Source organism: Bombina bombina, chromosome 5 (assembly GCF_027579735.1).
Source record: "Bombina bombina isolate aBomBom1 chromosome 5, aBomBom1.pri, whole genome shotgun sequence".
Taxonomy (NCBI): domain Eukaryota; kingdom Metazoa; phylum Chordata; class Amphibia; order Anura; family Bombinatoridae; genus Bombina; species Bombina bombina.
The window spans coordinates 1,040,008,629-1,040,032,658 of record NC_069503.1 but is presented as its reverse complement, the minus strand read 5'-3'; the positions used below and the strand labels follow the sequence as shown (position 1 = coordinate 1,040,032,658).

The 24,030-nt window shown below is 44.3% G+C and overlaps 1 protein-coding gene across 1 annotated transcript in view; it reads left to right on the top strand.

The window, feature by feature from the left end:
- Positions 1-24,030, top strand: part of EIF3H (eukaryotic translation initiation factor 3 subunit H) — a 521,148-nt gene that overhangs the window by 274,169 nt on the left and 222,949 nt on the right. Inside the window, exon 3 of the mRNA XM_053715305.1 lies at positions 23,203-23,370. Coding sequence (XP_053571280.1) covers positions 23,203-23,370 — 168 coding nt within the window. The remainder of the gene's footprint in view (positions 1-23,202; positions 23,371-24,030) is intronic.

The following is a 24,030-nucleotide window of genomic DNA, read 5'->3' as shown; positions in this document are numbered from 1 at the left end:
TTACTTGCCTGCCACTTCTGGCCTTAACAAGAACTGTGCCTGTGGTCTTCCATTTCCTCGCTATGTTCCTTACAGTGAACACTGACAGCTTAAATCTCTGTGATTGCTTTTTGCAGCCTTCCCCTAAACCATAATGTTGAACAATCTTTGTTTTCAGATCATTTGAGAGTTGTTTTGAGGCCCCCGTGTTGCCACTCTTCAGAGGAGTCAAAGAGAACAACTTGCAATTGGCCACCTTAAATACCTTTTCTCATGATTGGATGCACCCGTCTATGAAGTTCAAGGCTTAATGGGCTCACCACACCAATTGTGTGTTCCAATTAATCAGTGCTAGGTAGTTACGGGTATTCAAATCAACAAAATGACAAGGATGCCCAAATGTATGCACCTGTCTAATTTTGTTTGGATGCATATTGCACATTTCCTGTTAATCCAATAAGCCTCATTTAACTACTGAAATATTACTATGTCCTTCAGTTATTTAATAGATCAAAATGAAATTGCTGATCCAAACACCCAATTTTTTATAAATGAAAATCATGGAAATTGTCAGGGGTGCCTAAACTTTTGCATACAACTGTAACTGATTTCACAAGATTTCTTACTAAACTTGCTTAAACTGAAGACATTTTGAGGTAACATATTCACATTTTTACCTAGAGCACTGGTTTTAACCTGTCCTCAGACCTTTTTAACAGGCCACATTTTGAGGATATCTGAATTGGAGCAGAGGTGAAATAGCCGATTAGTAAACCTGTTTATTTTACCTGCTCTCATCCATGGTAATCCTGAAAACCTGGCCTGTTGGGGAGGCCTAAGGACAGGTTTGAAAACCAGACCTAGAGATATTCATGTGATGTTCTATAGTCAGCTTTGTACAAGTTTTTCAAGCTTTCATGTGACTTTACATATGGCTAACACATCCCTTTTAAAGTCATGCCCAGGAGTAACAAGGCATTAGTGCTCCTGAGTAGGGCACAGCTGATTGGCAGCCAGGAGTGGCATATGCACACAGCTGCCACTCACCTTCTGTGTACTGCTAAGTAATAGCACCAGAGTGCACATAGAGCACACGTTTTTGTATTCATGCAAAAAGCTTATTGCTGCATATAGTGCTCTTGCAAAATATTTATCTGAAGGGTTTGATATACTGCTGTCAGAGAGGGTTCCAATATAAAGGGACAGTGAACCCAATTTTTTTTTCTTTCATAATTCAGATACAGCATGCAATTTTAAGCAACTTTCTAATTTACTCCTGTTATCAATTTTTATTTGTTCTCTTGGTATCGTTATTTGAAAAAGCAGGAATGTTAGCTTACGAGCTGGCCCATCTTTGGCTCAGCACCTGGGTAGCGCTTGCTGATTGGTGGCTAAATGTACCCACCAATCAGCAAGCGCTACCCAGCGTTCAGAACCAAAAATGGGCAGGCTCGTTAGTTTACATAACTGCTTTTTCAACTAAAAATAGCAAGAGAATAAAACTTGATAATAGGAGTAATCTAAAAAGTTGCCTAAAATTGCATGCTCTATGTGAATCATGAAAGAAAATAATTGGATTTCATATCCCTTTAAATATAGTTTATAATAGAAATAAAATAAAAGTGAATAGAATCCTGAAAAACTGCCAACTTTAAAATGTGTGTTAGAATTGTCCTGTGGAGTGTGTGCTTGTTAAGTTTTCTGTTCCCTAGTAAGAACGTATTCTGTTGCAGCTTGTTTCTTGCCAGGATTGAATTAATGGAAATAGTATATTTAAAGCCATCTTTAGCATTTTTATTGTGATACTGGTATATGGAAAATTGGTCTACTTGAAAAAAATAAATAAATAAATAAAACATTTTTAAAAAAAGTTAAAAGAAATAAACGCCTGGATTTTTTATTTTTTTTATGACTTGGCCTCTTTACTATTAGAAAACTGATTTGGGTCTAAGGTCTGTAATTTCCTTCTGATATCTTTTGGACTTGAGTTTTCAAATATTTCAGAAGAGAGGACTGGCCAACAAAGTATTTCTGAAAACTAATTAGAGGATGATGAAAAAAAAAATGTTAACGTTTTGAGGCACAAGAGAATGAAGCTCATACCTCATGGGGTTAATTACTAGATATGTACATTATTGGTTTGTAAATAAAGTTACCCACCGTTTCCAGCCCTTTTTTTCCCCCCCCCAACACCAGGTATATTTAGATATTTTGAGTTGCACTTTTGTTGTAATGTGTCCGATATACGATTGGCAGAATTTGTAATAACTTGTTCATTAGCAAAACCAATACCAAATAAATGCGCATCTATTAATTACTCAGTAAGTTACAAGTAATAAGGCATTTTTGTGCAGTGTTCCTTTGTAAACTAAACAGTACTGCTATAAAAAAAATCCATCTAAAATGTAACCACTCAACAATTGTAATAAGCCAGTACCCGTTTAATGAATATTTTTTATATATATATTATTACACCCTCATTCACTTTTGGGTCCCAGGTGTTTTCTGGACCAAACCTGTATGCACTTAATAAATAACACAAAAACAAACCATAGAAGTGTGTAGGCTGCAAAGTACACTGAAGTCTTATTTCTTTCATTTTGTCTGAAACCATAGGATTGTAGCTTATTCAAGGTCATTGCCTTTGGGATTTAAACTGGCACTACATGTCACCATGATCTACTAAGTTAGTGGCTTACGCCTGCAAAGACAAAGAGGGCATACCTACATGTGACAGTCTTGTGGCTAAACTATCACAAGGGAATGTGATGGCTTATAATCAAAAAAACATTGCTTGCTAGTGTATATAAACTGACTGCTTTAAACCAATGTGTGTGTGTATCAGGGCTCAACATTTCCCCTCTTTACTAGTTATTTGCGGAAATTTAATGGTGGCGAGTGAAAGTTAATGAGTGAATGTTGAATCAAAATGTACACTCCTACTGCAGCATTGACAAACACACATTTTGGGCTATGTGCTAAAATATTATATATCCTAGAAAGGGCAAGGATATGTTGTTCCTCTAGGGTTGTAGGAACACCATTAATGCTTAGGCGGAGTGGTGAGAAAAAAGATTAAAAAAAAGAGATATGAGAGAGTGGAAACAAAGAGTGTAAAGAGAAGATATGGCCTGAGAGATAAGGGAGAGGGTAAAAAGAGAGATTGAAGAGAGGGAGGGGGAAAAGAGTTGAGATGATTATTTAAAGAAAATCTTCAGGTCTGCTATGACCTTCCATGACTGTCAGCACTCTCTTGCCACACTCTCACTTACACAACTTTCTATTTCTATCCAGCTGCTTTCTTGCCCAGAGCCACCAAGTTGATGTTGCCAACTGCTATGCATATGCACTTATTTATGGTAATCTATTGCTGCATGTAGCATTATTTAATTTGTTAAAGGACCAGTCAACACAGCACAAAACCAAAATAAATATACAGCCACATAGATAAATAAAGTTTATAATGTATATGAGCATTCATAATAAAAACTTAGGTAGTAAAATTATTATAAAACATACTTTTCTCCTGTCAGTTTTACCAATTGTTCTGAGGCTTGACCACATCCCACGCCTAGAGGAGGATGGGCTCACTGTGAGTGACAAGTTTTGTCTTCCAATCCAAGATTAGCCTATTTGCATTTTTCCCTCATTGTGTGTGCATGTGAGCATGCACGTGACCCCCTCGCACATGCACGTGACCCCCTCGCACATGCACGTGACCCCCTCGCGCATGCACGTGACCCCCTCGCGCATGCACGTGACCCCCTCGCGCATGCACGTGACCCCCTCGCGCATGCACGTGACCCCCTCGCGCATGCACGTGACCCCCTCGCGCATGCACGTGACCCCCTCGCGCATGCACGTGACCCCCTCGCGCATGCACGTGACCCCCTCGCGCATGCACGTGACCCCCTCGCGCATGCACGTGACCCCCTCGCGCATGCACGTGACCCCCTCGCGCATGCACGTGACCCCCTCGCGCATGCACGTGACCCCCTCGCGCATGCACGTGACCCCCTCGCGCATGCACGTGACCCCCTCGCGCATGCACGTGACCCCCTCGCGCATGCACGTGACCCCCTCGCGCATGCACGTGACCCCCTCGCGCATGCACGTGACCCCCTCGCGCATGCACGTGACCCCCTCGCACATGCACGTGACCCCCTCGCACATGCACGTGACCCCCTCGCACATGCACGTGACCCCCTCGCACATGCACGTGACCCCCTCGCACATGCACGTGACCCCCTCGCACATGCACGTGACCCCCTCGCCCATGCACGTGACCCCCTCGCTCATGCACGTGACCCCCTCGCACATGCACGTGACCCCCTCGCACATGCACGTGACCCCCCCCGCACATGCACGTGACCCCCCCCGCACATGCACGTGACCCCCCCGCACATGCACGTGACCCCCCTCGGGTGGGCACTATTGTCTTTATAATTTACAAGTAGGCACAGCATGAAAGGGAGAAGAGCTTTTAGAGCAGGAGTGTCCTTTGAAAGTGTCCTTTGTTGAAGAGCAGTAATGCCCTAATACTAAAATCCAATCTTTATCAGCCACCAAACAGCAGCGATCTCCCAGTGCCTTACTGCTCTTCAACAAAGCAACCAAAGAGAAGGTAAAATTGACAGGACTTGAAGGTGTCCTTTTGTTAAAGAGCAGTAATGCCCTGCTACTAAAATCCTATCATTATCAGCCACCAAACAGCAGCTCACTCCCAGTAGTTCCTTACTGCTCTTCAACAAAGGAAGCTTACAAGTTTTACCTAATTTCCCTCATTCTCTAATTGTCCTTTTTTGAAGAGCCGCAATGCACAACTGATTTTCAGCTATCTCACAGTAATGCATTACTGCTCTTCAACAAAGGAACAAGAGAAAAAGGCAAAATTGACAATACTTGAAAGTGTCCTTTGTTGAAGAGCAGTATTGCCCTACTACTAAAATCCAATCTTCATCAGCCACTAAACAGCAGCTCTCTCCCAGTGTCTTACTGCTCTAAAACAAAGGAACCAAAGAGAATAAAGCAAAATTGACAATACTTGAAAGTGTCCTTTGTTGAAGAGCAGTAATGCCCTACTACTAAAATCCAATCTTCATCAGCCACCAAACAGCTCTCTCCCAGTAGTGCCTTACTGCTCTTCAACAAAGGATGCTTAAAAATTTTACCTCATTTTTCACATTCCCTAGTTCTCCTTTTTTGAAGAGCTGTAATGCACAACTGGCTTTAAGCTAGCTCCTAGTAATGCATTACTGCTCTTCAACAAAGGATGTGCAGTTACTTTGCATTATTATTAATTGCCATCATTTTAGTTTTATTTATATATTTTTTTTTATTAATTGCCTTGATTAAATTATTTATTTCTATTCCATATCCAAGTGTAGTAGATCTAAAGCAGCACCAAATTACAGTGTGGACAGTGCACAAGCTTTTATGTGCACTGCTTCACCAAAGAAGCACGGTCCCGATGTGCGTGTTATGCGTGATGTCACAACACTTCCGGTTTCACCACTTCCGGTTTCGTATGCGCATTGAAAGGAAAATGCATATGCGTATATGAATTTTCCTTTTCTGGACCACATCCACGTGACCATGGAGGACAGGGAAAGCAGCAAAAAGTGTAAAACAATCCTTTATGGAGCCTGCTAAAGGTACAGCTCAACATAATTATTTATTTTAGGCAGAATTGATTTGTGATGGTGCCCTGTATTGTTGACTGGTCCTTTTAAGGTATAAAATAAAAATATTAAAACTGACTGCACAATGATTTGTTACACATTGGCTAAACAGCAGTAAAGAGGGGGTGGAGTAGTGGGGGTGGTGTGGGCAGGTAGTAGGTAGGATCAGATGTGGCGAGTAACATTTTGTCCTGGCTAGTAGGTTACGACCAGGAATTTTGATCCCTGTGTATATAAACAGTCATTGCTGCAGTCCTGGGGATAACACTGCGCAATGGGAAGAGCATGCCCGAAACGTTACTCACATTAAAGCTACCACTTTAAAGGGACCAGGGAATGCCTTTGTCTGCTTTTTATATTAATTGGCTGGCACCCTGGCGGATGTTGGGCAATTGCTGAGTGTTTTCTTATATAAATAATCTTAATGTGTAATATTTTCTAGTAGTAGTATTCAACTGATCAGTTCCACCTAACCATTAAATAAATTCAGTTTTGTGCCTATAATTATATACAGCACTAGGAGACTTTATTGACTTTGCTTGCAAATTTGCCATTTTTAATTTGGAAACTGGCAGTTTGGGTACAAGCCCATTTTTGATCTTCGAGTTTAGACAGACACTTATTGGTGCATACGCATTGGGCCTCTCACTTAAGCTTGTGCACAAGAGTGTAATTACCATATAGCAGGTAAGTATGGGGGGTGTATTTCAGGAACTGACTGGACAAGAGAACTGACTCAATGGGGTTTGGGAGTGTATGGGCAGCAACAAAATAAATAGCAGATACAATTATGAGACTAAATAAAAAGAGAGAAGCGCTCAACCTGGGAACGGACAATAGCATAATAGCTTGTTCTGTGGCTAGTTACCACCCAAGAAGCAGCCTCTTTTTGCTCAACATCTGCCTTTCACAGAGAAGAACTTTCCTGAAGCATATCAGACTGATCCTGACTTAACAGTACAGTCCAGCCCCGAAATACCAGGAAATCCCTTTTTGAACGAGAAACAGCAAAAACCCCAGACGTATGTTTCGGCCTATTGTGGGCCTCGTCAGTGAGGTGCAGCCATAACCCTCTAGGCACACTGAGCAACGTCTGGATTCCCGCATCACACTTAGGGAGACTTCCCTAAGTGTCATAATTTGCATAAAGAGGTAAGCGCTCAACCAAGCATAAGCATAATAGTAATAATATTCTGTGACTAGTTACCACCCAAGAAGCAGCCTCTTTTTGCTCAACATGTGCCTTTCACACATGCACCTCACTCACTAGGCCGAAACGTACATCTGGGGTTTTGCCGTTTCTCTCATTCAGAGAGGGATTGCCTGGTATTTTGGGGCTGGACTGTGCTGTTACGTCAGGATTAGACTGATATGCTACAGGAAAGTTCTTCTCTGTGAAAAGCACATATTGAGCAAAAAGAGGCTGCTTCTAGGGTGGTAACTAGCCATAGAACAAGCTATTATGCTATTGTTCGTTCCCAGGTTGAGCGCGTCTTTCTTTTTATTTAGACAATTATGCGACTCTCATGAACTGACTCGTGACTATTACCACACATGCTGCTTGTATAGTCCGGTACTGTCTGCCTATGTTCCGCCTCACTGAAGACATAGTGACCAAACCAGGTCTTGACGTCACTATCCCTCCTCTTATGACCCATCGATCAGTCCGTCACCCTCTCTCATAGGATGCTCGCCTATAGTAACCACGCCCCTCAAATACTGTGCCATTTAACTGACTTGCTAGAGAATGAGCAGGCGAGACATTCTCGTGGCCGGATCCATTTTGGAAGTGGTGACACCGCAGAGGGGATGTGACCATAAGATGGAGTGGGTGGGAATAAAATGTCCCAACTAGTGTTTTAAATTAACCCTTTTGAAACTGCAGGGCATTATTATAAAAGGGTAAGCAGGGACTGGTATATGTGTAAGCTAGAGCTTAGAGGATAAGCAGGGTCTTGTGTATGTAAAAAAGAAATTAAAAAATAAGATTTTAAGCAGGGGCTGATGTGTGTGTGTGTGTGTGTGTGTGTCTATAAGAAGTAGCTACAAGTATAAGCAGGGTTTTGTTTGTGTGTTAGATGAAGCTTAGAGTATAAGCAGGAGCTAGTGTGTGTGAGGGAGCTAAGAGGGTAAGCAGTGGCTGGCAGGTTTGTGTGAGGGAGCTAAGAGGGTAAGCAGGGGCTGGTAGGTGTGTGTGTGTGGTAAGCAGGGGCTGGTATGTGTGTGTGAGGGAGCTAAGAGGGTAAGCAGTGGCTGGCAGGTGTGTGTGAGGGAGCTAAGAGGGTAAGCAGGGGCTGGTATGTGTGTGTGAGGGAGCTAAGAGGGTAAGCAGGGGCTGGTAGGTGTGAGGGAGCGAAGAGGGAGCGAAGAGGGTAAGCAGGGACTGGTAGGTGTGTGTATGTGTGTGAGCTAAGAGGGTAAGCAGGGGCTGGTAGGTGTGTGGGAGGGAGCTAAGAGGCTAAGCAGGGGCTGGTAGGTGTGTGTATGTGTGTGAGATAAGAGGGTAAGCAGGGGCCTGGTATGTGTGTGTGAGGGAGCTAAGAGGGTAAGCAGGGGCTGGTAGGTGTGTGTGAGAGCTAAGAGGGTATGCAGGGGCTGGTAGGTGTGTGTGTGTGAGGTAGCTAAGAGGGTAAGCAGGGGCTGGTAGGTGTGTGTGTGTGAGGGAGCTAAGAGGGTAAGCAGGGGCTGGTAGGTGTGTGTGTGTGAGGGAGCTAAGAGGGTAAGCAGGGGCTGGTAGGTGTGTGAGGGAGCTAAGAGGGTAAGCAGGGGCTGGTAGGTGTGTGAGGGAGCTAAGAGGGTAAGCAGTGGCTGGTAGGTGTGTGTGTGAGGGAGCTAAGAGGGTAAGCAGGGGCTGGTAGGTGTGTGTGTGAGGGAGCTAAAAGGGTAAGCAGGGGCTGGTAGGTGTGTGAGGGAGCTAAGAGGGTAAGCAGGGGCTGGTAGGTGTGTGAAGGAGCTAAGAGGGTAAGCAGGGGCTGGTAGGTGTGTGAGGGAGCTAAGAGGGTAAGCAGGGGCTGATAGGTGTGTGAGGGAGCTAAGAGGGTAATCAGGGTCTGGTAGGTGTGTGAGGGAGCTAAGAGGGTAACCAGGGGCTGGTAGGTGTGTAAGGGAGCTAAGAGGGTAAGCAGGGGCTGGTAGGTGTGTGAGGGCGCTAAGAGGGTAAGCAGGGGCTGGTAGGTGTGTGAGGGAGCTAAGAGGGTAAGCAGGGGCTGGTAGGTGTGTGAGGGAGCTAAGAGGGTAAGCAGGGGCTGGTAGGTGTGTGAGGGAGCTAAGAGGGTAAGCAGGGGCTGGTAGGTGTGTGAGGGAGCTAAGAGGGTAAGCAGGGGCTGGTAGGTGTGTGTGTGTGTGTGAGGGAGCTAAGAGGGTAAGCAGGGGCTGGTAGGTGTGTGTGTGAGGGAGCTAAGAGGGTAAGCAGGGGCTGGTAGGTGTGTGAGGGAGCTAAGAGGGTAAGCAGGGGCTGGTAGGTGTGTGAGGGAGCTAAGAGGGTAAGCAGGGGCTGGTAGGTGTGTGAGGGAGCTAAGAGGGTAAGCAGGGGCTGGTAGGTGTGTGAGGGCGCTAAGAGGGTAAGCAGGGGCTGGTAGGTGTGTGAGGGAGCTAAGAGGGTAAGCAGGGGCCTGGTATGTGTGTGTGAGGGAGCTAAGAGGGTAAGCAGGGGCTGGTAGGTGTGTGAGGGAGCTAAGAGGGTAAGCAGGGGCTGGTAGGTGTGTGAGGGAGCTAAGAGGGTAAGCAGGGGCTGGTAGGTGTGTGAGGGCGCTAAGAGGGTAAGCAGGGGCTGGTAGGTGTGTGTGTGAGGGAGCTAAGAGGGTAAGCAGGGGCTGGTAGGTGTGTGTGTGAGGGAGCTAAGAGGGTAAGCAGGGGCTGGTAGGTGTGTGTGTGAGGGAGCTAAGAGGGTAAGCAGGGGCTGGTAGGTGTGTGAGGGAGCTAAGAGGGTAAGCAGGGGCTGGTAGGTGTGTGAGGGAGCTAAGAGGGTAAGCAGGGGCTGGTAGGTGTGTGTGTGAGGGAGCTAAGAGGGTAAGCAGGGGCTGGTAGGTGTGTGTGTGAGGGAGCTAAGAGGGTAAGCAGGGGCTGGTAGGTGTGTGAGGGAGCTAAGAGGGTAAGCAGGGGCTGGTAGGTGTGTGAGGGAGCTAAGAGGGTAAGCAGGGGCTGGTAGGTGTGTGTGAGAGCTAAGAGGGTATGCAGGGGCTGGTAGGTGTGTGTGTGTGAGGTAGCTAAGAGGGTAAGCAGGGGCTGGTAGGTGTGTGTGTGTGAGGGAGCTAAGAGGGTAAGCAGGGGCTGGTAGGTGTGTGTGTGTGAGGGAGCTAAGAGGGTAAGCAGGGGCTGGTAGGTGTGTGAGGGAGCTAAGAGGGTAAGCAGGGGCTGGTAGGTGTGTGAGGGAGCTAAGAGGGTAAGCAGTGGCTGGTAGGTGTGTGTGTGTGAGGGAGCTAAGAGGGTAAGCAGGGGCTGGTAGGTGTGTGTGTGAGGGAGCTAAAAGGGTAAGCAGGGGCTGGTAGGTGTGTGAGGGAGCTAAGAGGGTAAGCAGGGGCTGGTAGGTGTGTGAAGGAGCTAAGAGGGTAAGCAGGGGCTGGTAGGTGTGTGAGGGAGCTAAGAGGGTAAGCAGGGGCTGATAGGTGTGTGAGGGAGCTAAGAGGGTAATCAGGGTCTGGTAGGTGTGTGAGGGAGCTAAGAGGGTAACCAGGGGCTGGTAGGTGTGTAAGGGAGCTAAGAGGGTAAGCAGGGGCTGGTAGGTGTGTGAGGGCGCTAAGAGGGTAAGCAGGGGCTGGTAGGTGTGTGAGGGAGCTAAGAGGGTAAGCAGGGGCTGGTAGGTGTGTGAGGGAGCTAAGAGGGTAAGCAGGGGCTGGTAGGTGTGTGAGGGAGCTAAGAGGGTAAGCAGGGGCTGGTAGGTGTGTGAGGGAGCTAAGAGGGTAAGCAGGGGCTGGTAGGTGTGTGTGTGTGTGTGAGGGAGCTAAGAGGGTAAGCAGGGGCTGGTAGGTGTGTGTGTGAGGGAGCTAAGAGGGTAAGCAGGGGCTGGTAGGTGTGTGAGGGAGCTAAGAGGGTAAGCAGGGGCTGGTAGGTGTGTGAGGGAGCTAAGAGGGTAAGCAGGGGCTGGTAGGTGTGTGAGGGAGCTAAGAGGGTAAGCAGGGGCTGGTAGGTGTGTGAGGGCGCTAAGAGGGTAAGCAGGGGCTGGTAGGTGTGTGAGGGAGCTAAGAGGGTAAGCAGGGGCCTGGTATGTGTGTGTGAGGGAGCTAAGAGGGTAAGCAGGGGCTGGTAGGTGTGTGAGGGAGCTAAGAGGGTAAGCAGGGGCTGGTAGGTGTGTGAGGGAGCTAAGAGGGTAAGCAGGGGCTGGTAGGTGTGTGAGGGCGCTAAGAGGGTAAGCAGGGGCTGGTAGGTGTGTAAGGGAGCTAAGAGGGTAAGCAGGGGCTGGTAGGTGTGTGAGGGAGCTAAGAGGGTAAGCAGGGGCTGGTAGGTGTGTGAGGGAGCTAAGAGGGTAAGCAGGGGCTGGTAGGTGTGTGAGGGAGCTAAGAGGGTAAGCAGGGGCTGGTAGGTGTGTGTGTGAGGGAGCTAAGAGGGTAAGCAGGGGCTGGTAGGTGTGTGTGTGAGGGAGCTAAGAGGGTAAGCAGGGGCTGGTAGGTGTGTGAGGGAGCTAAGAGGGTAAGCAGGGGCTGGTAGGTGTGTAAGGGAGCTAAGAGGGTAAGCAGGGGCTGGTAGGTGTGTGAGGGAGCTAAGAGGGTAAGCAGGGGCTGGTAGGTGTGTGACGGAGCTAAGAGGATAAGCAGGGGCTGGTAGGTGTGTGAGGGAGCTAAGAGGGTAAGCAGGGGCTGGTAGGTGTGTGAGGGAGCTAAGAGGGTAAGCAGGGGCTGGTAGGTGTGTGAGGGAGGTAAGAGGGTAAGCAGGGGCTGGTAGGTGTGTGAGGGAGCTAAGAGGGTAAGCAGGGGCTGGTAGGTGTGTGCGGGAGCTAAGAGGGTAAGCAGGGGCTGGTAGGTGTGTGAGGGAGCTAAGAGGGTAAGCAGGGGCTGGTAGGTGTGTGAGGGAGCTAAGAGGGTAAGCAGGGGCTGGTAGGTGTGTGAGGGAGCTAAGAGGGTAAGCAGGGGCTGGTAGGTGTGTGAGGGAGCTAAGAGGGTAAGCAGGGGCTGGTAGGTGTGTGAGGGAGCTAAGAGGGTAAGCAGGGGCTGGTAGGTGTGTATGTGTGCGAGGTAAGAGGGTAAGCAGGGGCTGGTAGGTGTGTGAGGGAGCTAAGAGGGTAAGCAGGGGCTGGTAGGTGTGTATGTGTGCGAGGTAAGAGGGTAAGCAGGGGCTGGTAGGTGTGTGAGGAAGCTAAGAGGGTAAGCAGGGGCTGGTAGGTGTGTGAGGGAGCTAAGAGGGTAAGCAGGGGCTGGTAGGTGTGTGTGTGAGGGAGCTAAGAGGGTAAGCAGGGGCTGGTAGGTGTGTGTGTGAGGGAGCTAAGAGGGTAAGCAGGGGCTGGTAGGTGTGTGTGTGAGGGAGCTAAGAGGGTAAGCAGGGGCTGGTAGGTGTGTGAGGGAGCTAAGAGGGTAAGCAGGGGCTGGTAGGTGTGTGAGGGAGCTAAGAGGGTAAGCAGGGGCTGGTAGGTGTGTGAGGGAGCTAATAGGGTAAGCAGTGGCTGGTAGGTGTGTGAGGGAGCTAAGAGGATAAGCAGGGGCTGGTAGGTGTGTGAGGGAGCTAAGAGGCTAATCAGGGTCTGGTAGGTGTGTATGTGTGCGAGGTAAGAGGGTAAGCAGGGGCTGGTAGGTGTGTGAGGGAGTTAAGAGGGTAAGCAGGGGCTGGTAGGTGTGTGAAATGTTGTATTTTAATGCTCTCAGCCTGTATTGAACAATGATAAATATGTACATTAAGATTCTGTACAGTTTAATTTTTTATTGAGAAATGTATGTGTAACAGTTATTTTGAAAAAAAAAAATGTGATTACAATTGCAATCATGATATTTCATGGCCAAAAAGTATATTGTAAACATGATTCTGTTTAATAAGGTATAGCCCTCATGCACGCTTCCGTTTTGACCTTTCTATCCATTTAAGGTGAACTTGTCTGTTTTTAAATAGAGTAGGTTTGAACAATACTGGTCCCTGGCATAGAAGCTCACTGGCTGATGAGCAAAACTACCACACCTCTTTTGGTAATCATTGATCTGTCCTAAATCCCTGGTGGTCCAGTGGAATCCATGGCCCTGGACACCAGTCAAGCAGCAGTTCCATAGGACTTAAGGGAGCAGGACGGGGATAAATACCCCTTGATCTTGACTCCCTTAAAGGGACATTCCGGCCAAAATTGGAATCCTTGTGGAATGCATTTCAGTTTTGAATAGAAACATTTTGAAATAGAAGCAAAAATGCTTCTGATGAAAGCTATAGCTGTTTTAAGTATGCACTGTGCGCCAGCATTTTAAACACAGCACTTGCTCAGAGAGCCTAAGGGCCTTGTACCATCTGGTAATGACTCAATTTGTTAACTGCTGACCTGATACAAGCCCCACTGGCGCTCTGTGCAGCTGCAGCACTGAGAATATCTAGCTATGCTTCACATGCAAGTGTAGAGAAAAATGTTAACACTAAAACAGTGATAACTTTTGTAGATGTTCATCTATGTGCATTTACATTTTGACCGTAATGTCCCTTTAACTAGAAACCATTTGTTCTTTCAAATGGTTGTTAAATATCAAAGCATAAACCTAGAAAAAATAAAGTAAAAAAAATCCCTTCACTTCCTCAAACTGACTGCAGACTGGGGGTTTCTTGGCACTCATAACAGGTAATCAGAAATGCCTACAGACCCCCATTACCCCTTGTTTAAATACCAGAAGCTCATCTTTAACTCTCTTACTACTGGGACTTTCAGACATAAACTATCACTCTATTCAAACAGAAATAGAACCTGTCAAAACTATATATATTTTTTAAGTAGACAATCAAAGGTATTGATCTAGGCCCATTTTGGTATGTTTCATGCCACCATTTCACCGCCAAATGCTATGAAATAATAAAAAAAAGGTACTTTTTTTCAGACTTTGGGTTTCTCACAGATATTATTTACATGCTGCTTGTGCAATCATGGCACAAAAGTTTGTAAAAAAAAAGTTTCTCTGGGATCCCCATTGTTCAGAAATAGCACATATATGACTTTGCCATTGCTTTTTGGTAATTAGAAGGCCGCTAATTGCAGCTGCGCACCACACTTCTATTATTCCTGGCAATAAAGGGGTTAATTAGGTATCTTAAAAAGTTAATTTTAGCTTTATTGTAGAGATTATCCTCCCATCTGGCACTTCCCAGTGCATTTATTAAAATAGCCAGTAGGTGGAGCTGTCCGCTTGTGTTGCGGCAAAGCCAAGCAAGCTGAAATTAATCAGTTTAACCAGACCTGAGCTATCAAGCAGATTTCAAAGGAACAAGATATTCCTGTCTATAACCCAGTCCAGATTGGAATGCACAGAAAGAACTGTTTGCAGAAAAATGTAAGTGAAGTCTGTGTTGTGTGATTATTTTATTAGGTTTATGCTGTTTAGCAAATGTTTTTGTTCATTTAACTTAGTTTTATTATATATTCTGTGTTGTGTGATTATTTTATTAGGTTTATGCTGTTTAGCAAATGTTTTTGTTCATTTAACTTAGTTTTATTATATATTCTGTGTTGTGTGATTATTTTATTAGGTTTATAATGCTGTCTAGCATTTAAAGTCTTCATTTTAATAATGTATTAAGTGTTACTTATGACAATTTTAAGAGGGGCCTGGAACCCATCTCCCTTACTTCCCATTGACTTACATTATAAACTGGGTTTCAATTTACAACGGTTTCGATTTACAACCATTCCTTCTGGAACCTAACCCCGGCGTAAACTGAGGGCTACCTGTATGTGTATGTATGTGTATGTATGTGTGTGTGTGTGTGTATATATATATATATATATATATATATATATATATATATATATATATATATATATATATTTCTCCAACATTGGTGTGTCCGGTCCACGGCGTCATCCATTACTTGTGGGAAATGTTCTCCCCCACAGGGAAAGGCAAGGAGAGCACACAGCAAGAGCTGTCCATATAGCTCCCCCTCTGCCTCCGCCCCCCAGTCATTCTCCTTGCCGCTCTGAACAAGTAGCATCTACCACGGGGATGGCGAGGAGTTTGTGGTGTTAGTTGTAGTTTTTTATTCTTCTATCAAGAGTTTGTTATTTTAAAATAGTGCTGGCTTGTACTATTTACTCTATAACAGAAAAGTGATGAAGATTTCTGTTTAAGAGGGCTATGATTTTAGCACAAGTAACTAAAATCCATTACTGTTACCACGCAGGACTGTTGAAACAAGAGAACTTCAGTTGGGGGTAACAGTTTGCAGACTCATCTGATTCAGGTATGACTAGTCTCCTAACAACACAGGCTAATGCTAGATGACAGTCATTTTTCCCCTCGGGGGAAACGGTAAGCCATTTTTCTTTCACCTCAGCAAAAAAGATAACAGGCTTCCCCTTTTTGTTTTTTATGCTGGTAGACACTGTTAGGGGCTAAATCGATTGGTTTTTATTGCAATATTATACCATTTGAAATATTTTATAAGCTCACATACACTTGGGAACGATTTTTATTGATCTGGCTTGTTTTAGACACCTAAATCTAGTCAGGAAGGCCCCTTCACTCTAGTGTGCTGAGGGAGGAAGCCTCATTTTGGCACTTCAGCTGTGCAGTTGAATTTCAAGGCAGTGCATGCAGATTCATGTGAGAGGGTCCTGTGGTTCAGAAAGTGACTCCAAAAGGCTTTTTTCTGTGAATGGTGACCCCTAAGGAAGGTAAAAAGCTGCAGCAAGGCTGTAGCTGGGATTGTGGTATGTAAAAACGGTTAAATCCAACAATTGGCTCCGGTTTGCTTGTTTTAAGAGCTAGAGTCTCCATATTTGCTGTGCAATACTTTCTAAGCATTAAGACACTGGGGTCCAAATTTCAGAAAAATCGGATATTGCCTTCATAGTTTTTTGAACATTCAGAAATAAATGTGTCATTTTATTATTTAAAGAGACAGTAACGTTTTTGTTAAAAATCGTTTTTATTGCATTGTTTGCCTGCCTAAATCTGTTTAACATGTCTGTTCCATCAGATAACCTATGTTCTGTGTGTATAGAGACAAATGTGGTTCCCCCATCGAGTGTTTGTGATAATTGCGCCATAGCGTCCAAATAAAATCAGGACAGCTCTGTTATTTTTCATAATGTTGCCCAAGATGATTTATCTAATGAAGGTAGTGGGGAATAGCTCTACATCCTCTCCTTCTGTGTCTACACCAGCTTTGCCCGCGCAGGCGACACCTAGCGCGCCAGTGCTTATTTCTATGCAACAATTATCAGCAGTAGTGGATAATTCTATAGCAAATCTTTTATCCAAACTGCCAGTTTTTCAGAGAAAGCGTGATTGTTCAGTTTTAAATACAGATAAAAAGGATGAACAATCAGACGCTGATGATGCCTTATCTATTTTACCCTCACATCAATCGGAATTGGCTGTGAGGGAAGGGCTGTCTGAGGGTGAAATTTCAGACTCAGGAAAAATTTCTCAACAGGCAGAACCTGATCTAGTGGCATTTAAGTTTAAGCTAGAACGTCTCCGCGCTTTGCTTAAGGAGGTATTAGCTACTCTGGATGACTGTGATTCCATGGTAGTACCAGAGAAGTTGTGCAAATTGGACAAATTTTTAGAGGTCCCAGTGCACGACGACGCTTTTCCAATACCTAAGAGGGTAGCGAACATAGGGGAAAAGGAGTGGGAGAAACCAGGTGTACCCTTTGCCCCACCTCCTATATTTAAGAAAATGTTTCCCATAGTAGATCCTAGAAGGGACGCATGGCAAATGGTCCCGAAGGTTGAGGGAGCTGTTTCAACACTAGCGAAGCGCACAACTATTCCTATAGAGGACAGCTGCGCTTTCAAAGATCCTATGGATAAAAAATTGGAAGGATTGCTTAAAAAGATTTTTGTTCAGCAAGGGTTCATCCTTCAACCAGCTACGTGTGTTATTACTGTCACTTCAGCAGCGTCCTTTTGGTTCGAAGAATTAGAAAGGTCGCTACAGAAAGAGACTTCCTATGAAGAAGTCATGGACAGAATTCACGCATTAAAGTTAGCTAATTCCTTTATATTGGATGCCGCCTTTCAAATAACGAAATTGGCGGCTAAAATCCTGGTCGGCAGACGTGTCGTCCAAGACTAAGTTACTGAATATTCCTTTCAAGGGTAAGACCCTTTTTGGGCCGGAATTGAAGGAAATTATTTCAGACATCACTGGGGGTAAGGGCCATGCCCTCCCACAGGATAGGCCTTTTAAGGCTAAGAACAAGTCTAATTTTCGTTCCTTTCGCAATTTCAGGAACGGACCGGCTAATAACTCCACTGCCGCTAGACAAGAAGGTAACGCGGCCCAGCCCAAACCCGCTTGGAAGCCCATGCAAGGCTGGAACAAGGGTAAACAAACCAAGAAACCTGCTGCTGCTACCAAGACAGCATGAAGGGGTAGCCCCCCGATCCGGGACCGGATCTGGTAGGGGGCAGACTATCTCTCTTCGCTCTGGCTTGGGCAAGAGATGTTCTGGATCCCTGGGCACTAGAGTTTCCAAGGGATACCTGTTAGAATTCAAGGGACTTCCTCCAAAGGGAAGGTTCCACCTGTCTCGCTTATCTTCAGACCAGATAAAGAAACAGGCATTCTTACATTGTGTAAGAGACCTATCAAAGATGGGAGTGATAAACCCAGTCCCCTCCGGGGAACAAGGTCTAGGGTTTTACTCAAACCTGTTTGTGGTTCCCAAAAAAGAGGGAACTTTCAGGCCAATTCTGGATTTAAAGATATTAAACAAGTTCCTCAGAGTTCCATCCTTCAAGATGGAAACCATTCGGACAATCTTACCAACAATCCAGCAGGGTCAATTTTTGACTACCATGGATCTGAAGGATGCGTATCTGCATATCCCAATCCACAAATCTCCTCATCAGTTCCTGAGGTTCGCCTTTCTGGACAAACATTACCAGTTTGTGGCTCTTCCATTCGGTTTAGCCACCGCTCCCAGAATTTTCACAAAGGTGCTAGGGTCCCTTCTAGCGGTCCTAAGACCGAGGGGCATCGCTGTAGCACCTTATCTAGACGACATCCTAATCCAAGCGTCGTCTCTTTCCAAAGCGAGGGCTCATACAGACATTGTGTTGGCTTTTCTCAGATCTCACGGATGGAAAGTGAACATAGAAAAAAGTTCACTGTCACCGTCCACAAGGGTTCCTTTTCTGGGAACAATAATAGATTCTGTGGAAATGAAGATCTTTCTCACAGACGTCAGAAAGACAAAGCTTCTAAAAGCTTGTCGAGTTCTTCACTCTATTCCTCAACCCTCCATAGCTCAATGCATGGAAGTAATAGGACTAATGGTCGCAGCAATGGATGGGGTTCCTTTTGCTCGAATTCATCTAAGACCATTACAGCTGTGCATGCTCAATCAGTGGAATGGGGACTATACAGACTTGTCTCCCCAAATTCAAGTAGACCAGGTAACCAGGGACTCACTTCTCTGGTGGTTGACCCAGGATCACCTGTCTCAGGGAATGAGTTTCCGCAGACCGGAGTGGGTCATCGTCACGACCGACGCCAGCCTCTTGGGGTGGGGTGCGGTCTGGGACTCTCTGAAAGCTCAGGGCCTATGGACGCGGGAAGAGTCGCTTCTCCCGATAAACATTTTGGAACAAAGAGCTATATTCAATGCGCTCCTGGCTTGGCCTCAGCTAGCGGAAGCCAGGTTCATAAGATTTCAGTCGGACAACATAACGACTGTTGCGTACATCAATCATCAGGGGGGAACAAAGAGTTCCCTAGCGATGAAGGAAGTAACCAAGATAATCCAATGGGCAGAGAATCACTCCTGCCATCTATCTGCTATTCACATCCCAGGAGTAGACAACTGGGAGGCGGACTATTTGAGTCGTCAGACTTTCCATCCGGGGGAGTGGGAACTCCATCCGGAGGTCATTGCTCAGTTAACCCAATTATGGGGCATTCCAGACATGGATCTAATGGCGTCCCGTCAGAACTTCAAGATTCCTTGCTACGGGTCCAGATCCAGGGATCCCAAGGCGACTAGTGGATGCATTAGTGGCGCCTTGGTCGTTCAACCTAGCATATGTTTCCACCGTTTCCTCTCCTCCCCAGGCTCATAGCCAGGATCAAACAGGATAAGGCCTCTGTGATTCTGATAGCTCCTGCGTGGCCACGCAGGACTTGGCATGCAGACCTGGTGAATATGTCATCGGCTCCACCATGGAAGCTACCTTTGAGACAGGACCTTCTAGTACAAGGTCCATTCGAACATCCCAATCTAGTTTCTCTGCAGCTGACTGCTTGGAAATTGAACGCTTGATTTTATCCAAGTGTGGGTTTTCAAATTCTGTGATTGATACTCTGGTCCAAGCCAGAAAACCTGTGACTAGAAGGATTTACCATAAAATATGGAAAAAATATATCTGTTGGTGTGAATCCAAAGGATTCTCCTGGAGTAAGATTAAAATTCCAAAGATTCTCTCCTTTCTCCAAGAAGGTTTGGATAAAGGATTGTCAGCTAGTTCTCTAAAAGGACAGATTTCTGCATTATCCGTCTTGTTGCACAAACGACTGGCAGCTTTGCCAGATGTACAAGCTTTTGTTCAGGCTTTGGTTAGAATCAAGCCTGTTTACAGACCCATGACTCCTCCTTGGAGTCTAAATTTAGTTCTTTCAGTTCTTCAAGGGGTTCCGTTTGAACCTTTACATTCCATAGATATTAAGTTACTGTCTTGGAAAGTTCTGTTTTTGGTTGCTATTTCTTCTGCTAGAAGAGTTTCTGAATTATCTGCTTTGCAGTGTGATCCACCCTATCTGGTGTTCCATTCAGATAAGGTTGTTTTGCGTACTAAGCCTGGTTTTCTTCCAAAAGTTGTTTCCAACGAGAACATCAACCAGGAAATAGTTGTTCCTTCTTTGTGTCCGAATCCAGTTTCAAAGAAGGAACAACTATTTCCTGGTTGATGTTCTCGTTGGAAATAGTTGTTCCTTCTTTGTGTCCGAATCCAGTTTCAAAGAAGGAACGTTTATTACACAATTTAGATGTTGTTCGTGCTTTAAAGTTCTATTTAGAAGCAACAAAAGATTTTAGACAAACCTCATCCTTGTTTGCCGTTTACTCTGGTAAGAGGAGAGGTCAAAAAGCTATTGCTACCTCTCTCTCTTTCTGGCTGAAAAGCATTATCCGCTTGGCTTATGAGACTGCCGGACGGCAGCCTCCTGACCGTATCACAGCTCACTCTACTAGGGCTGTGGCTTCCACATGGGCCTATAAGAACGAGGCTTCTGTTGACCAGATATGTAAGGCAGCGACTTGGTCTTCTCTGCACACTTTTGCCAAATTCTACAAATTTTGATATTTTTGCTTCTTTGGAGGCTGTTTTTGGGAGAAAGGTTTTGCAAGCCGTGGTGCCTTCTGTTTAGGTAACCTGATTTGCTACCTCCCTTCATCCGTGTCCTAAAGCTTTGGTATTGGTTCCCACAAGTAATGGATGACGCCGTGGACCGGACACACCAATGTTGGAGAAAACAGAATTTATGCTTACCTGATAAATTACTTTCTCCAACGGTGTGTCCGGTCCACGGCCCGCCCTGGTTTTTTTAATCAGGTTGAAAAATGTTTTCTTTATACACTACAGTCACAACGGCACCCTATAGTTTCTCCTTTTTCTCCTTACCGTCGGTCGAATGACTGGGGGGAGGAGCCAGAGGGGGAGCTATATGGGCAGCTCTTGCTGTGTGCTCTCCTTGCCTTTCCCTGTGGGGGAGAACATTTCCCACAAGTAATGGATGACGCCGTGGACCGGACACACCGTTGGAGAAAGTAATTTATCAGGTAAGCATAAATTCTGTTATATATGTGTGTGTATATATATATATATATATGTATGTATGTATGTATATATATATGTATATATATATATATATATATATATATATATATATATATATATATATATATATATATATATATATATATAGTACAGCATTTAAAATTTCCAAAACAGCTCAGCACATGGTTCAGCAGTGAAAGGGTTAACTTATTAACAAATTTTAAAACGAATCCTTGTTTCCCCCCTGGGGCGTTGCAAAATTTTTAAAAATTAGGTAGAGTTTAATTCATCACATTTTTTATAAGTCTGTCCAATGCCGTGAGCCAGTAGGGTTAAGTTTACATTAACTTTGTCAGTCGTAATCTGTCTACAGTATTTACCAGGCACTTCTTAGCAGCAGCATCACGTTGAACTCCTCACATATTTGGAACAAATTTTGTTTCACTTACCCGATTGGACATCTTGATGATATGGATCTTTCAGATACTGTGTACTGTGCCTCTGGCAACTTCAGATCTAAAACGTGTGGGAAGATTAAGCATAAACAAAAGCAGATGCCCATTTGATTGGAGTTTTGAGTTCTGCCAGACAACCTTAGCTGTCTTGCCATGAAATTAAAACCTTTTGAATTACTTAACAATATCGCCATACATCTAAATCAGAGTAAAGCTTTTCATTTTCCTTTCTGTTTCACTCGCTCTGGTTTCCTGGATTGCTGCTGAGATCTGTTAATATCAGACAAAGCGGCTCATTCACTGGATACATTAGCTTTGATTGCTCTTAACTTTGTATGGCTATTTGTTTGCTCCATACAAAAATCAAGCAGATTTGTATTACTTTGTCTTCAGTTCATCTTTTTTTTTAATCTAGATCAGAGGTGGCACTCAATACAAATTTGGCTAAACACCTCTTGGTTACCACCCTACAACTTGTACTTATAGGCTGTAATATTACTTGATAAATATTTTTTTATGAATCTGCTATATGCAGCAAACCTGAACGTTTATAGTTTAGATAGAGAATGGCATTGAAATGTACCTTTAAAATGCCATTCTCTATCTAAACCATTAGAAATGTACTTATCTTGGTATCCTTTTATAAAATTTACTTCTCTTGGTATCCTTTGATTAAAGCCATACCTAGATAGGCTAAGAAGCAGTAATGTACTACTGGGAGCTAGCTGGTGATTGGTGGCTACACACACACGTCTCGTCATTGGCTTGCCTGCCCTGGTGTGTTCAGCTAGCTGTCAGTAGTGCATAGCTGTTCTAGAGCTGACTTTAACTGTGTGTTTAACCCCATTGTAGGGGTTAAGTTATATTAAAACAATAGTGCAGTAATAACTTGCTCTACCACAGAGTATTTTACTTTTGCACTTTTAGGTATTTAATAACGAATATTGGCAAAAATAAAATGATTAAGGACACCCAAAGAGGAGGAGTGGTGTTACCCCTGGCTTTTTTCTTTCATGATTCAGATAGAGGATACAATTTTATTAAAAAGTTTCAAGTTTACTTCCATTATCGTGTTTTGCTTTGTTCCCATGTTATCCTTTGTTGAAGAGATATCTAGATGGGTAGCGTGCACATGTCTGGAGCACTACGTGACAGGAAATAGTGCTTACATCTAGTGCTCTTGCTAATGTATAACATCATTGCAAAAACCGCTGCCATATAGTGATGCAGACACGTGCACACTTCAACAAAAGATAAGAGAACAAAGTACATTGGAAAGTTGTTTAAAATTGTATGTTCTATCTGAATCATAAAAGAAACATTTTGGTTTTGATGTCCCTTTAAACACACTTGTGCCTTTATTACTCTTCATGCCAATACTTGGCACCTGTGCCATAGGTTGGCTGACGGCTGCTTTGTTCTCGAGAGTCGCCCTTGCATAGTGCTGGTGCTCTATAGTTGGCAGATTTTTTACATGTTCCTGCTGTGTACCCTGTAAATGTATGAAATCTGATCATACGCTCACTTTGTGCATTACACACTAGCCTTTCAGATACAATTTAGCTCGTATTCTCTGCTTTTTACAGGTTATCTACTTTAGTTTGAGTTTTCATCTTAAACTAATACCAGATTGATTACTGGTTTGATTGAAAAGTGTGCCACAATTTTTTTCAAAGGGAGTTTTTGTAAAAAATCATGAACGCAAAGGAGTGAGAGTAAATATCTATTGTAGCAATAAATGGGCTAACTAGCTTGGTTTGACGGTCTAATATATCTCACCATCTTCATTACGATTACTATTATTATTTACTGTTGTATCTATTAAAGGGGAACTCAGGTCAAAATTAAAATTTCATGATTCATATGCAATTTAAACCACTTTCCAATTTACTTCCATTAACAAAATGTGCACAGTATTTTTATATTTACACTTTTTGAGTCACCAGCTCTTACTGAGCATGTGCAAAATTCACAGAGTATACGTATATGCATTTGTGATTGGCTAATGGCTGTCACATTATACTGGAAAGGGAAGTAGACATAACTTTGAAAATTGTCCAAAAAAAAAATCTATTACTCATGTTAAGTTCAGACTAAGTGATATTGCATTGTCTTTTTAAAATGCACTTGTTGATTATATGAATCTACTGTATTTACTTGTTGTTGAACGATTTGCCTTTCTGATTACAGTTCAGTACCAGATGGAAATGATGAGAAGTTTGCGTCACGTCAATATCGATCACCTCCATGTTGGTTGGTACCAATCCACATACTATGGTACTTTTGTCAGCCGTGCCCTGCTGGATTCTCAGTTCAGCTACCAGCATGCCATCGAAGAGTCTGTGGTTCTCATTTACGGTAATAAACAAGTCTCTCCCTTCTCTAGTTCTTATTGATATGCCTTCCTCTGTTATCATACTGTTTTGGCCATGCAGCATTGCGCTTCTGTTTTTTTCTTTTCTTTTTTTCTCTCTTATTTTTACGGGTAAGGGGTTTTATGTCTGAGGTAGCCTGGCAGTCCCTTTTAAATAAATACCAACCCTATGTCTATAGCAGCTTGTGCAGCAGCTAAGTCTAGACAGAGTTTCCTTCTCTCTGTTTGTTTTTCTTGCTATCAGAGCCCTGATGTGTACGCTTTGGAATGCTGGAGAGTAGCCGCTTCATTTTTATTCCTGCGTCTCCTCTCCCTTGGTGCAAGCTGGTGGAACTAGACCAGATGTCTAACAAACCTCGATTACTATAATGTCTGGCTCTGTACTACGTGACTGACCAATCATAACACAATTTGCCAATTTCCCCCCTCCCTTAATACCTCTGACAGGGGTGCACAAACCCTGCTCTGTTTTCCGAGCACAAACATTTTTTTCTTTTCTGCCGATTTAATGGTGTTTCCTCAAGTTCTCCAGACCAGATGTTCTGTGCTGTATCAGGACCATAGGCAATTTAACAGCTTTATGGCTTCCCCCTCCCCAAACACTCTCTTTGCCATATCTGGCAGTATTGCATATAGTTTCCAGC